The sequence below is a fragment of the Apostichopus japonicus genome, chromosome 19 (assembly GCF_037975245.1).
Source record: "Apostichopus japonicus isolate 1M-3 chromosome 19, ASM3797524v1, whole genome shotgun sequence".
Lineage (NCBI taxonomy): Eukaryota > Metazoa > Echinodermata > Holothuroidea > Aspidochirotida > Stichopodidae > Apostichopus > Apostichopus japonicus.
In genome coordinates this window covers 23,533,637-23,547,396 of record NC_092579.1, presented here as the reverse complement: position 1 = coordinate 23,547,396, position 13,760 = coordinate 23,533,637, and the positions used below count along the sequence as shown (strand labels likewise).

General features: G+C 38.0%; 1 protein-coding gene across 7 annotated transcripts in view; it reads left to right on the top strand.

Moving 5' to 3' along the window:
* LOC139959466 (E3 ubiquitin-protein ligase SMURF2-like) overlaps positions 1–13,760 on the top strand; it is a 45,546-nt gene that overhangs the window by 26,570 nt on the left and 5,216 nt on the right. For all 7 annotated transcript variants that reach the window (XR_011790133.1, XR_011790130.1, XR_011790132.1 and 4 more), the window contains exons 6-13: positions 3,760–3,843; positions 4,944–5,242; positions 7,587–7,833; positions 8,586–8,733; positions 9,761–9,979; positions 11,278–11,456; positions 12,243–12,380; positions 13,385–13,505. Coding sequence is in view for 1 of the 7 variants with exons in the window: in XM_071957124.1 (XP_071813225.1) it covers positions 3,760–3,843; positions 4,944–5,242; positions 7,587–7,833; positions 8,586–8,733; positions 9,761–9,979; positions 11,278–11,456; positions 12,243–12,380; positions 13,385–13,505 (1,435 nt within the window). In the remaining 6 variants the exon portion in view is untranslated. The remainder of the gene's footprint in view (positions 1–3,759; positions 3,844–4,943; positions 5,243–7,586; positions 7,834–8,585; positions 8,734–9,760; positions 9,980–11,277; positions 11,457–12,242; positions 12,381–13,384; positions 13,506–13,760) is intronic.

Here is a 13,760-nt window from a genome sequence, read left to right as displayed (position 1 = left end):
TTCAGTGACCGGACTATATAGTCTAATACAGAGACCATTAGTTCCGTGACCGGACTATATAGTCTAATACAGAGACCATTACGTCAATACCTCGGATGCAGCGCAAAACTGAATGGGAAAACAAAAGACTTTTATTGGCTCAAATGTCATGTTTATAATGCAGTGCAAATTGGTCAAGGACAAATGGTGTTAATGGTCATCCAAGGTGCTCTATTGTTACAGTTAAAATGATAGTATGTTTTGGTAGAGTTATTAGAACTTATAAAACGATGGATTAACATAAACATTTAGGTCTGCACTGAGGAGCCGAAGGCATCATCATCAATTTAGCCTTAAAGTAGCATTCCAGAGATTAAGTGTATTTTAAAGGTGAATAACTTGTAAACCAGACTAGCTGTAAATCATTGCTAGCACTCATTTTGTTTCTTCTTTTTCCTTGGACTGTAACATCTCAAGACTAAAATTTTGCCACAAGTCATCCTTTAAACAAAATTTAATTTTACATGAACTGAAAGGCCTGCTTCATATTGATCAACCAGACTCTATCAATAGGGTTGTTGAAATCTTTCGTGGCAAGGTATCACAAAACTTATTTGTACCACTGCATCATCTCATATCTGCCAGCAAGTTTAGAGAATATTTTCTCTGAAGTATCTTGTAAAATCTACCCCGACAAATCTCCAAACAGGCTGGTCTCATAATAGTAATAATAAAAGAAAGGGGGGGGGGGCCTTATCCTGCTCTGAATCTCAGAATGCAGGGAACCAGGATTTCTTAATCCATAGTTTGTTTTCATGCTTGTGAAAATTGTGTCTTAACACATCTTAGCACATAAGACCCAGCCACCTATACTGATACTTACTTCAATTTACACTTAGTTTTATGCAAAATAGACCAGTATGGAAGCATCAGTGCCTCATTTAGTACTTTTAGCTCCCCTGGGAAATAATGTGAAGGGGGAAATGAGCCAGGAATATTAAACAACAACCTCCGAAAACCAGAAAGGTGCTTTCCCTTTGCTGCCCGAGTCTTGTCCAGGATGCTGTCATTCTGACATTTCACAAGTCGTCAAGTAGTTATATATACATACACTGATACACAGTAATAAAGAACAGTCTCAGCAATTCAGCCAAGCTATCATGAAGACCTCACCATGCTATAAACAGCGCCTGACATGTGGAATTCATCCCTTGTTTGCTTTAGGCCAAATTTTGTCTCGGATAAAGTTGTGTATCTCTTTTTTAGCCGACACTCTCTCAGTTGTATGAAAGAATTTTTCAGAATAAAGGTACCATGAGGCTTTAGATGCGTATTGTGGATATATTAAGAAGAAAAGAAAAAAAAGGAGACAGAACCTAAATGTGACTGTGAGCTGTGTGTGGGTTTGAATAGTTGTAGACAGACTCACGTTGGATTTTAATACTACTGTAGATATTAAAATCGGTACCAGCCAAGTCTATACCGTCGTCAATTCTCAACTTGAAGCACACTCACAATATGAACAAGCGTGGGAAATGCCATGGAGTTGCATATCTCATTGCAACACAAGCCTTAATGAATAATTGCTCATGGACTACTACAGAACCATGTTTCAAATTCACACTTGCTCATGAGCTCCACACTAAACAAAATGAACAAAACAGCATTTTGTCCTCCTTAAACCTCAAGTTGTCATGTGACCACTTTGACCATACTTACTTGTGAATGTTGCAACAAACCTTTTTTGTTCATGTATTCATATATTGACCTCTGATCTTTGATGGTCTTCCAGGCAATCAGTCCCTATCACGGGGAACCACCTTGCAGATACCAGATTTTCAAGATATCATCTTACAAATACTGCATAGCGATCGGCCAAATCGACCAGAAATGTGTACACATTACACAAGATAATTTGTGTGATCGTTAAGTGTAGACGGATACGCTGTAAGAAATTCATGTCGTGTAAAACCACGCACGGTCCTTTGTGTGTGCACTGGTCTCTCCTTTTGGGAGGGGTGGGGGAAAGAAGTGAGGAGAATAGTTCATTCAGTACTACACGAAATTGTTCATTAAACCCATAGATTTGCGTGTAGCACCTCAACACTCTTTACTAGACTTCTAACTGAAAGTGTAGCCGACCTGTTCATATTTGTAGGGGGTGGGGTATTTGTAGGGGGGTGGGGGCTGTATTAATAATATCTTTTTCAGTATAATAGATGAGATGCTGACTTGTTCTAGTTATATATATTTTTTGATTATTTATATTTCATTTTTATTGATATTATTATTATGATTATTTAAGAAAAAAATGTGTCAAAGTTTACCTGAAGGAGGGAAAAAGATTGTGTAAACGCACCTCAGACATTTTAAATCACTTCGTCTAATTCCTAAAAGGTCAGACAAGTCGTTAAAATATTGAACCATTCCCATCAGTAAATAAGATATTGAAAGCTTTGGAGGAAATATGTCAGACAGGTGGCCGCGATTCAATGACCAGATTTGTTGTTCTATGAAAGCCGGAAAGATTAGGGACTGGCCATTTTACAGATTAACTCAAGTCTCAGTCTTTATGGGTGACACTTCTTCTTGTTTTAAGTTGTTTGAACTGAATTTACACGGCAAGGTTCTTCCAAAATCAGACGGCAATTGACAGAAGTTTGTCCAAAGAGAAGAACTCAAAATATTGTAAAATTGTGTGACGAAGTGTCATCCGTCTTGATGCATATTAAAAACACAGTTTCTTTCAAGTGATTATCAATTTTATTATTTTTTTTTTCCAAGAAGTTTTCCACAATCCTATAATCAATTTGATGCCTTTCATTTGGAATTGATTATCTCCATACAGAGTATACCAAGAGATAGTGTGGAATGTAACGCTACTTCCTGTTTGGAGATGGCCTCTGCCATTTCCCTTTGCAATCCATTTGTAGGTTTGGATCTGTAATCACAAGTCTTGTTACTTCCCAGTCAGAGCCCTGCCTTATCAAAGAAGAGTTTAGTTTGTATTTACAAGAGAGAGATATAAACTCCTGGGAAAGCCTAGGAGACTTTGTACTTTAACCTAACAGTTATGATATCAAGAATCTGAGTGAACCTGGAGAGATATATAAATCCAGAACGATGTCTGACATAGCGCAGTTAATTTATCGTAGTGGATCATGTCGTATTGACATAACTATATATACTTCACATTGACAAAGACGTCTAAATGTTTTACAGAGCATGTAATGCGGTACTTATGAAATGAATCATGTGGGGTTGCAAATCCCACCTTAGCAGCATCTTGCATTGTTGAGAAGAACCTTTAATGGCAGAACAGCAGTGCTGCATTGCAATGGTGGATATATTTTTGATCCACAATTGGATTTAAACAAACGGGTGCCTTTGGGTTTCCATTAAAACTGAAGTGCAGATATGTAATATCAGAGAATGCCACATTTTACTTCATTTCTGTCTCTGCTCCAGATGTGGTTAGCACTCCAATCTACCAAGCCTGAACAATTGGATACATTTTCCATGCTGCACTCCCACTAACTGAATTTTTTGTGTGTTGGGGGGGGGAGGGGGAGGGGGAGGTGGGAGGTTGTCTAGAGGTAATTGTTTGTTATTTGATATTGGTGAGAGTTGCTAAATTAATTTTGAAAGTTTAGTTCAACATTGCTTTTGCAAGTATCCTCATCACATGAGTAGAAAACAGATCATGTGATGTCAGCTTTTTATTTATTTTTTATTTATTTTTTTATTTCAAAATATCTCTGTCATTTTTGTTTTTCTCAGATGGGAGGAGAGGACATCTACCTCAGGCAGGGTATACTTTGTGAATCACCTTAACAGAGCAACACAGTGGGATAGGCCGACTAGGTAAAAAACAAACATTTCTTCCCATTTGTTTGTGCCCAATCCAGACTGAACAATTATTTCCTTGTCGGTGTTTGTTTATTTTGTGTATATCTTTAATACAGAGATCTGCTTACCTTGTTTTGCTAGTCACCTTTATTGGAGACAGCAGTGTTTTTGTACCTACAGTTGCATAGATTTATGATTATTTCTTGGTATCTGTGATTCTGTGTGTGTGTGTTGTTGTTGTGGGCAAGATTTAACAAGGAATGTCAATTTATGAAGTTTTGTGTCAAATACTTAATATTTGTATTATGTTAGTTATGGTGAATGAGAGACACAGCACTCTGAGATGTGTTAAATATATTCTCACTTATTTACTTCGCTCCTCACTTACCTGTCTCCCCACAACCTTAGCACCTTGTTCTAACGTGCCTAGAATGAACTGGTAACCTTTTAACACTCGCGCCCTCTACGACCCCCTCCCCTGGTAAATGCCCTTCCTTCTAATTCTACCATCCAAAGTGCCAGCATCATGCATTTTTCGTCTGGTTTTATACCTATTTTAATGTTTTTTAATTTTAATTTTTTAATTTGTTTAACCTCGCTCATCACCTTTGGAGCCATATAGTTCGTAAGGTAAATGATTTAGAATGTGATAATTCTAAAATTTATATCTGGAGGATTTCATTTCTAAATTTATGAATATTCAAAACCTTGCTGATGACTTCAATGTAGCAATGGTCAAAACATGCAAAGTTTCTGTGTTGAAGGTTTCACCTGTGTGATGTTCTTATAGCAATGAGAGATCACTCAGATGTGTTGAATTCTGATGAATCAAAGTTGTAATCATGAATCAAGTATAGTGCTCGTTCCTGAGATCGTGTCTCTCACCACTTCATTCATTCGGAGAGGGACTACAGCATCGGGCCAACCCCTACAGATATTCACAAGTTTGGGCATTGGAAAACATGTGTCCCAGAAAAACAAAAACAAAAAAGCAAAGATTCTATTTGTTAATTGATCAATCTACTGTACATTCTCTTTTTCAAAATTGGTCATTGACCCTTTCACTTTATAAGAACATCACACTTTTTAAAGCGATCTCTCTTGTTATTTCTTAGGCCCGCCTCAGAGTATATCTCACCTCAGTTTTCGAATGATGCTGGTGGCAACAGTGGGATTGGTCAGACTGGTGGCAGCAGTGGTAACTCTGGAGACAATTCGCATCAACCCCCATCGGGTAACAGACACTCCCACCATGGGGAGAGCCACAACGGCCACCAGAGTCGGAGGTCTGCCTCTTCCTCGAACAGACAAAGGGATGAAGACAGAGGACAAGTGAGGAGACAATCCTCCAGGCTGCGGAACTATATGAACAGGTCCACTCTACACCAAGTGGTTGACCTGCCGGATGGTTACGGTAAATTCCCCCTTCCCCCCCCATCGCGTATCATTTTTGGGGTGTCTCTACTGTCTGTCAATATGCTGGCATGTGCTTTTTCCGCGAATTCGCGGAATATCTGTGATATCTTTTCTACCTCGGGGACAAAAACAATTATCCTAACACACTGTAGCATACGCAAACTGGAGCATATACCGAAAATATTTTCCAAGATCCGTGATATTTTTTTTACCCCAGGCTCATCCCTGTATATGGTACCAATGCTATGTGTGGTCATAGCTACTGATCACCCTGAATTATGTAGCATTGTAAATGTCTGTATCCGACCCATTGACTTACTAAGTTTACATCTAGCCCTTTTGAAGTATTTAAATTTTGAAATTTCGTCAGCATTTGCACAAAATATGTTGGAGATTCAAAGAATAATGGCTATTATTATGTTAAACCTTTGACATACCTTTGATTGCCAACCAGAAAGTATTTGACCACTTACAGATATCTTATCTTCTAACATAACACCAAGAAATTCTACAGTGGTCAGATTCTCCATAGGAAGGGGTACTTTGATCACATCCAAGGTGTGTCACCTTCAGGAACTAGGGAAATCTTGTTTCTACTTATTGGCTTCAGGAAATTTCAAGAATCAGAACTGTTGTGCTGTACTGGAAGTTAATGCCAAAGCTATGTGTAGCAGTGCATACTACATAATTTGTATACTGCAAATTGACTGTCAAAGACAAGATAAACTGCTTGTTAATAGCAATCTCTTGAAGTACACCAAGGAAACCATAAAATTAGGCGTATGCATCAAAAATTGGAAATGAAAAAAAAGGGGGAAAATGATGGGAAACATTATCATCGCCATTTGAACACTTGTTTGGCATTTTCTACATGAAAAATGTGGTCTGTTAAATCCCTGCATACATACACATATATATATATATATATATATATATATATATATATATATATATATATATATATATATATATATATATATATATATTCACAACAGAGATGCTATCTGCTAGATGTGCTTTTAACTCCTGAGGTGATATTGACAGAATTATCAAAAGTTACATAAGGTTGAAAAAGGACACCAAGCAATAATGTAATTACTGTAGATTGGACTCATTGATTTCGAAAGCCCTGAAAACTTCTTTTTTTGCCTCCAAAACTGAATAAATCAACAGAAAATCAGCCTCATCACTGACTAAGAATGATATCATCCCACATGCAGATTATGTTTGGCCCAGGCGACAGGACTGCTTAAGGTCCAACGCTCAATGTTGTAATATGGAAATAATTAACCTTGATTCGAGACCCTTACCGAAATATCTGGATGCATTGAGCAACTATCATAAACCATAATCTCAGTAAGGGACAGTATTTGCTTCCTCAAAGGCTTGGGATGAATAAAACATGTCTTAGTTTGTTCACACTGATCCTGCTTAAAATACAGCAGTCTGGTCAATTAAACTTTCAGATGACAGGTTTCTGTGCAATAATAGTCAAAGCAATATGGTTTTCTTGGTAATATAATTTTTTTTCTTTTTTTCATGTGAGTTCTTCTCTATGGATATAGCGAGGTCACAGCTTTCTGTGGCAATGTGGTGGAATGCTATTACTCTGTTGTTTATTGACTCTCTAATCCTGTTGACGGAAAGTATTTACTCGATGCTTCACTTCCCTGTCTCCTCTTTACAACTGCACTATCGCTCTGTTCTATCTCGAACACTCCATAATCTGTTGGCAATGTCGTCTCTCTGTTGCCAAGAATTCTATCAGACATATGGCTTTTAAGAGAAGTTTTATTTAAATTCTTGAAAGTCAAAGTAAAAATTGACAGAGGAGAAAACTTTTTTTGGGTCACTGTATTAGAGGGACCTCACATTTCTATCCTAGCAGACATAAAAGTGTTAATTGTTGCCAAAGAGATAACATTTCAAATCAGTGAAGTATATTTCAAAACCGAAAAAGTCTCGCATACTTGCCTGCCCGATCTGCTTAATGCAATTCATCCAAAAGTTAAAGTGATGTTTATACAGTTGGAATGCTATCAAGTACTGCTTCAGACCCGTAAACTTGGAAGCTAGTATCGCCCGTAACATGCACTGGCGACAACAGAAGGATCATTACGACCCTATTGTGATATGCAAATTAGTTATGTCTCTCGTGAAGTCAATGAGTTATATTCTGGAAAGGATGGAGGAGTGGTTGTTTGTTTGATAGGTCTGTGAAGGAATCGGATACATTGGAAAAAAAACCTGCAATCTCCATTTAAACTTCAGAAGGTAATCACAGAATTTGGTTTTCGTCAATTGTGTATTTTTTCATCTCGTTTCAAATTTTCCTTTTTCAGAACAAAGAACAACTGCTCAGGGACAGGTGTATTTCTTGCACAAGGAGACCGGCATCAGCACGTGGCACGACCCCCGACTGCCGAGAGACTTCCACATCAACGACGACGAGTTAGGGACCATCCCCCCCGGTTGGGAGGTCAGGCACACACAGTCCGGGCGCATCTATTTCGTGGACCATAACCACAGGACCACACAGTTTACCGATCCCCGACTCGATGCCAACATAATCAACCAAGCATTGAATAAGTGAGTTTGTAGTGCTCAGTTGTACCATTTCAAAGACAGACAGACAGACATAATCAACCAAGCATTGAATAAGTGAGTTTGTAGTGCTTAGTTGTACCATTTCATAGACAGACAGACAGACAGACAGATAGACAGACAGACTACTTGAAAGCAAAATGCTGGGCAGAAAAGCTGAAAGTGCATTTCAAAGTCACTTGAGTCTCAATTGGAATAATATCTCAGCCAAAGTGGTTTGGAAGGGAGGACGGGGAAGAGGTAACGAGTGGCTTAAATAGGTCAGGCATATTTCTTCTTCCTCTTCTTGTTGTTGCATGGTGAAACAAATATTGTAGGGACGGATGGTAGGAAAGAGGGGGTGGGTGGTAATGCACAACCTCCACGGAAAGTTTTATTATTATTTTTTTTTTCATTATCTCTTAGTCTTGTGTGTTGTATTTTGTTACAAAGCTCTTGTTGTTTTCTTGTATGAGAAGGAATGTGTAAATTAAGGTGGAAAGTTCACAGTCTGCAAAAGTGAAACAGATAACTCCACAATCATGTCATTTCATCAAAAAATAGCAACTGTCCTTACATTAAAAATTACGATATAGCGTTGAATATGACAGTTTCATCCTTTATTCAATTACGGTAAATGTTCCTCATTACCTGGCGGAATGATGGTAGGATTTAGCAGATTATAGCAGATTATGGCAGAACACTGCATGAAATATAACGTGGAAACCTCTATCTTTTTTTTTTTTTCCGTTTCGCAGACAAAATGGCTCCGGGGAACTGACTCCGGTGCCAAAGTATAAACGAGACCTCGTCCAGAAGATGAAGGTCCTACACACAGAACTACTCGGTCTGAGACCACCGACAGGACATTGTAGAATCGAAGTATCCAGAGAAAATATATTTGAGGTTTGTCATGTCTTCTTACTCTCAACTCCCAGTGCATTAAGGAAATCAAACTGGGGGAAAACTACAGTTTGTGCTACATTGAGAAGGGTGAAGGGGGAGGGGTTAAGGGGGAGGGGTTAAGGGGAGGGGTCAAGGGGGAGGATTTAAGGGGAGGGGTTAAGGGGGAGGGGTTAAGGGGAGGGGTTAAGGGGGGATCTATGTTTGTAAGTTCAGTGTGAAATATCACAAAATTCTCTTAGCAGAGCAGAAATTAAAGGGTTGGCAAATGAAGCTATGTATGGAGTGCTGCAGTTTTTTCGCAATCCCAACAGATCAGAATTTCGTTAGAACCTGAACTTATTTTACACTTCAGAGTCACTTGAGATCCCTATCAGACTTGTTTCTGCCGCCACAACCTCTTTTGATTCTCCTCATGACATATAAGAGACCCCTTGTTTCATTCCATATACCCTCACTTAGTTCATAAGCAGAGCAAATATGCAAATATTCAGAGCAAACCCAACCATCATCCATAGCTTATATGACAGAGACCTTTCTGCAGCACAAACTTGTTCTGTTTGGCAGATATATCCGAGTTTAAAGGTCATGTCTGAGAGCTGTCACATTGTGATGTCATAGTGATGTCATAGTGGCAGTCTGAATCCTTTTATTTTCTCTTTGTTTTACTTATCACGTTTTCAAGCTAGAATGGCAACAGTGCTGTTGACACTGAAACCAATGCCATCATAGGATCATGATGAGATGGTTTCAATATTTAGTCTGTGATATCTCCCAAATGGAATAGGATTTTTCTGAGCTGTTTGGTAAGGTTTGCTCATGACAGTTAATCTCTATCCTCATAGAGCAATGAGGATGTCTGGGTTTGTATCTCCTTTAAAACAAGTCCTCAATTCGATGCTTCTAAAACCCATCTGAACTGATCACTTTCTCTGCCACCAACCCCCCCCCACCCCACCCCACCCCACCCCACCCAGATAAAGAACAGCTTCCTTATATCCACATACCATTATACCTCCCCCTCCTGCAGGAATCTTACAGGCAGATCATGAAACTGAAGTCAAAGGAACTCCGCAAACGGCTGATGATCAAGTTCAAGTTAGAGGAGGGATTGGATTACGGTGGTATCGCCAGGGAGTGGCTGTATCTGCTCTCTCACGAGATGCTCAACCCTTACTATGGACTCTTCCAGTATTCAAGAGATGATATTTATACTCTTCAAATCAATCCAGATTCTGGTATAAATCCGGTAAGAGGAAAAAACAAAAACAAAAAAAAAAGAGAAATAGGGTATCCCAGCAAAATTGTAAGCCTGTAAGCTTCAATGAGACAAACACTATCACTGGACCCTGACCGGCACAGAATCTGCTACAGAGAGACACCGGCTTGATGTAGAACAATTATAAAATGTCATTAGAGCTCAGAGTTTTTAGGTTTCAAAAATAACTTGAAGATAGGACTTGAAACAAAGTGAAAAATGGTTGCTTGATTTCAGTTTGTAGAACTATTAAAAAAATAAAATAAATAAAGGGTTCATCTGATACTCCTTGCAAACTGTGAGGTTTTAAACGTCTTAATTTTAAAGTTGCAATATTATGAGACTCAAGGGATGGACAGGGGCAGCCAGCTCAGTGTGAACTGGCAACATCTACATAAATACTGACAATTTGCAAATATGCAGTGTCTGTATCCCTGACTGTAGTTAATTCTTGATGTAATTAAAGTACATTGGTAATTGCACTTAAATATGGTCGTTTTCATCTTCAACTATTCAACAAGCGTTTGAACGTTGCCTTGGAAAACATTTCAGTGTAATTTGTCTCGGTAATATTTTGGAGGGTCAGAGCATCCAGGAAATAATCACTGATTCAGTTTTACAATTTTCAGCTGGCCAAAACTGGGACCTTTGGCACCCGCTTCCCCTCCATACCGTAGTCAAAGGTGTCACCATATTTACCCAAAATGTACTCTTTAAGATATTAGTCCAATTGTCCACTTAAAACTTGATGAAGTTTTTTGCAGAAAAATTCTTTCAGGAAAGGGTATGACATGCTGATATTTCATCACTTTCATGACAAGAATGACCTATGAACTTATATAAGTAAATCGGCTAGGTTAGGTTCATTCACTATGAAAGTATGTAAAGTCATTGCTGAGCGTTGGTCATATTGTTTGAAATGTAACTCAGACGTTCTCGAGATCTTTAAAATATTTGCAGACAGCATTCTGCATAAAGCATATGCGAAAAACTAAAAATATTTGTTTGTCTGTTGTTAAAGCATATTTGAAGGCAAGAAACAAAATACATTGCAAACACAACCAACTGCTTATATATATATAGTGATGACATACAGGAATGAGAGAATTTGTTCCATAAACAGTTCAATCATTTTCATTGTTAGAAATGGTATAAGCCGACATTCAGAGATGGCTATCTTCTATTCCTCTAACTTGTCTCTCTCTCTCTCTCAACATCATAAACTACTCCTGTCATTCCTTAACCATTGAAGAAAACTTTTTCTTTTCTCTTTTCCTTTTGGTCTTTAGGAACATCTCTCCTATTTTCATTTTGTCGGCCGTGTCATTGGTATGGCCATTTTCCATGGGCATTATATTGACGGTGGATTTACCATGCCGTTCTACAAGCAACTCTTAGGCAAACCAGTCAGTTTGGAGGACATGGAATCTGTCGATCCAGACCTGTACAACAGTCTACATTGGATACTGTAAGTAACAAAGAAATCAATCATGCCATTCAGAAAGTAGTTGCAACATATATAGGCTATTAAATAAAGAATAAATAAATAACTGCAATGCACCATCTACTTAGAGAAACCTATTCAGAGGCTGACAGTGTACAAAGAAATTTTAAGAACTTAATTTTAAAGCAACGTTAGGCAGGGTTTGACTTGAGATGAAAAACCTTGAACGTAAACAAGATTACGCATAATCAAGCAATTACGCAGATCAGGCAATTACACATAATCAAGAGTAAGCATCGGTAGGTCGAGTGGAAGTCGGTTCCAACGCATCGGACCTCACAGCAGCGAAAGAACGATCACTATTAGGGAGAGGAAGGAGGACCTAGAAATACTTACAAAAGAGAACAGTTGATTAAAAACTGTAATATATGAGTTGGAACATTAAAAATGTATTAAGATATTTTGTGTAGTCTGGTGCCATATTATGAGTGCCTTCAGAGTCAAGAGAATAATTTTAAAACATAGTTTTATTCACAAACCTGCAACCACTGAAATAGTTTGAGAATTTCAAGTGATATGTTCGATATTAATAGTATTCGTAGAAACAGCATGCCGCAGCATGTTGAACCTGCTGCCGGTCAAAATTCTTAATTCTGTTAGTTTATTTATTTATTTTTTAATTTAATTTATTTGCTTTTGTTTATCTTATGGTATCCTTCCTTTTCCTCTTGTCTGGGTATGATTATTATTTTCTCTTAAAATCTTTTCTGTATTTCGTGTTAATTTTTTTTTTTTTTTTTTTTTTCCCAGGAAAAATGACATCACAGATATCTTAGAGAATACCTTCTCTGTGGAACACGATTCCTTTGGGCATCTTCAATGTCACGAGTTGAAACCGGGAGGAAGTAACGTCCCCGTCTCCCAGGAAAATAAGAGAGAATATGTAAAGTAAGTGTGAACAAGAATAGATGCAGTGTGGATTGCTAGCACCCTCAGCTCATACAGACCTTTAATGAAGTTACACATGAAACTTCACTTAATAACATCATCATGATCACATGGTTACAGTCTCAATAATAAGACTTGGTTTTTAATAGCCCGGACTCGTCATTTTTTGTGACTTTTCTTAAAACCCAGCAAGGTGAGGGATAATGTAAGACATGCAAATGTATTGTAATATTTTGAAGATAAAATTTTGTCTTCTTCTAAAAACGAAAAAAAAGGAAGGATGAATTTGGATTGATGAGTCTACGGGCAAGTTGTGAAGAAAGAGTATGATTAAGGGGGGGGGGGGGGGGTATGAAGGCCACGGTTAAAATGTGAGTTACTCTGTGAATGGTGTGAGTATGAGTTTGAATTATGAGTATGAATGGCAAGTATGAGAATGAGAAGGTTTGGTATTATAAATGTGGAGACATTTGTAGTAGCTTCCAGAAATCTGAAAGCTATTCTCAGATACATGCAAATATATTATTTATGAAAAGTCTCATGTGTTTTCAGGACGGTAATAATAGCATTGTTCAGAATGTGGAAGGTATTGTGATAATAGATCAGAAACCTGCTACAATGCATCCCAGCTCTTCTCGTGTAGTTGTGATTTGGGAAACCTTTGTTTCAGTTGTCTACTACAATTCTAAGTAATTTGTTAGTGACCAGATTTCTAAATGTATATATGTATGTATGTATTTTAGATCCTCCTGCAAGCAGGAACTCTCAAAGAAGCCATCATTGGCTTATCAAAGCCGCAAGCTGACCGAAGTCAGACTCTAAGATTCATATTTAACGTCCATGATTATGAATTGTCAACAACTCTGTAACTGGACGACATACATTAATCTTGGAGTGACTCGAGCTCGAGACCTTATGATTGAAAGGCACTGGCGTTGACCACTGAGCTAACACTCCCAAATCATTGATTGACTGACCCTATTTATTGATTTTTTTGTGTCCAGGTTATATGTGCAATGGAGGTTTTTACGAGGTATCGAGCCACAGTTTTTAGCACTTCAGAAGGGCTTCCATGAACTCATACCGTCTCATCTATTGAAAACATTCGATGAACGAGAACTAGAGGTAAGTAAGAGTCGGAGCAGGGGACTGGGTGGAATTCATATAATTTACTCTCTGAAATATATATAATTACATAAAATTTTTGTTGTTGGAATATGTGACAATTTTTATTCTTTTGAAAAAATGCAACAGGAATCTGTGCTGTAGTGAAGGCATACTGGGTATGTGTATGTTGATGTCCTAACTTGTAAACACATTAACATAATAAGCACAGGATGGTCGGATCTTCGTGATATATTGTGTTGATATAGTTTAGTG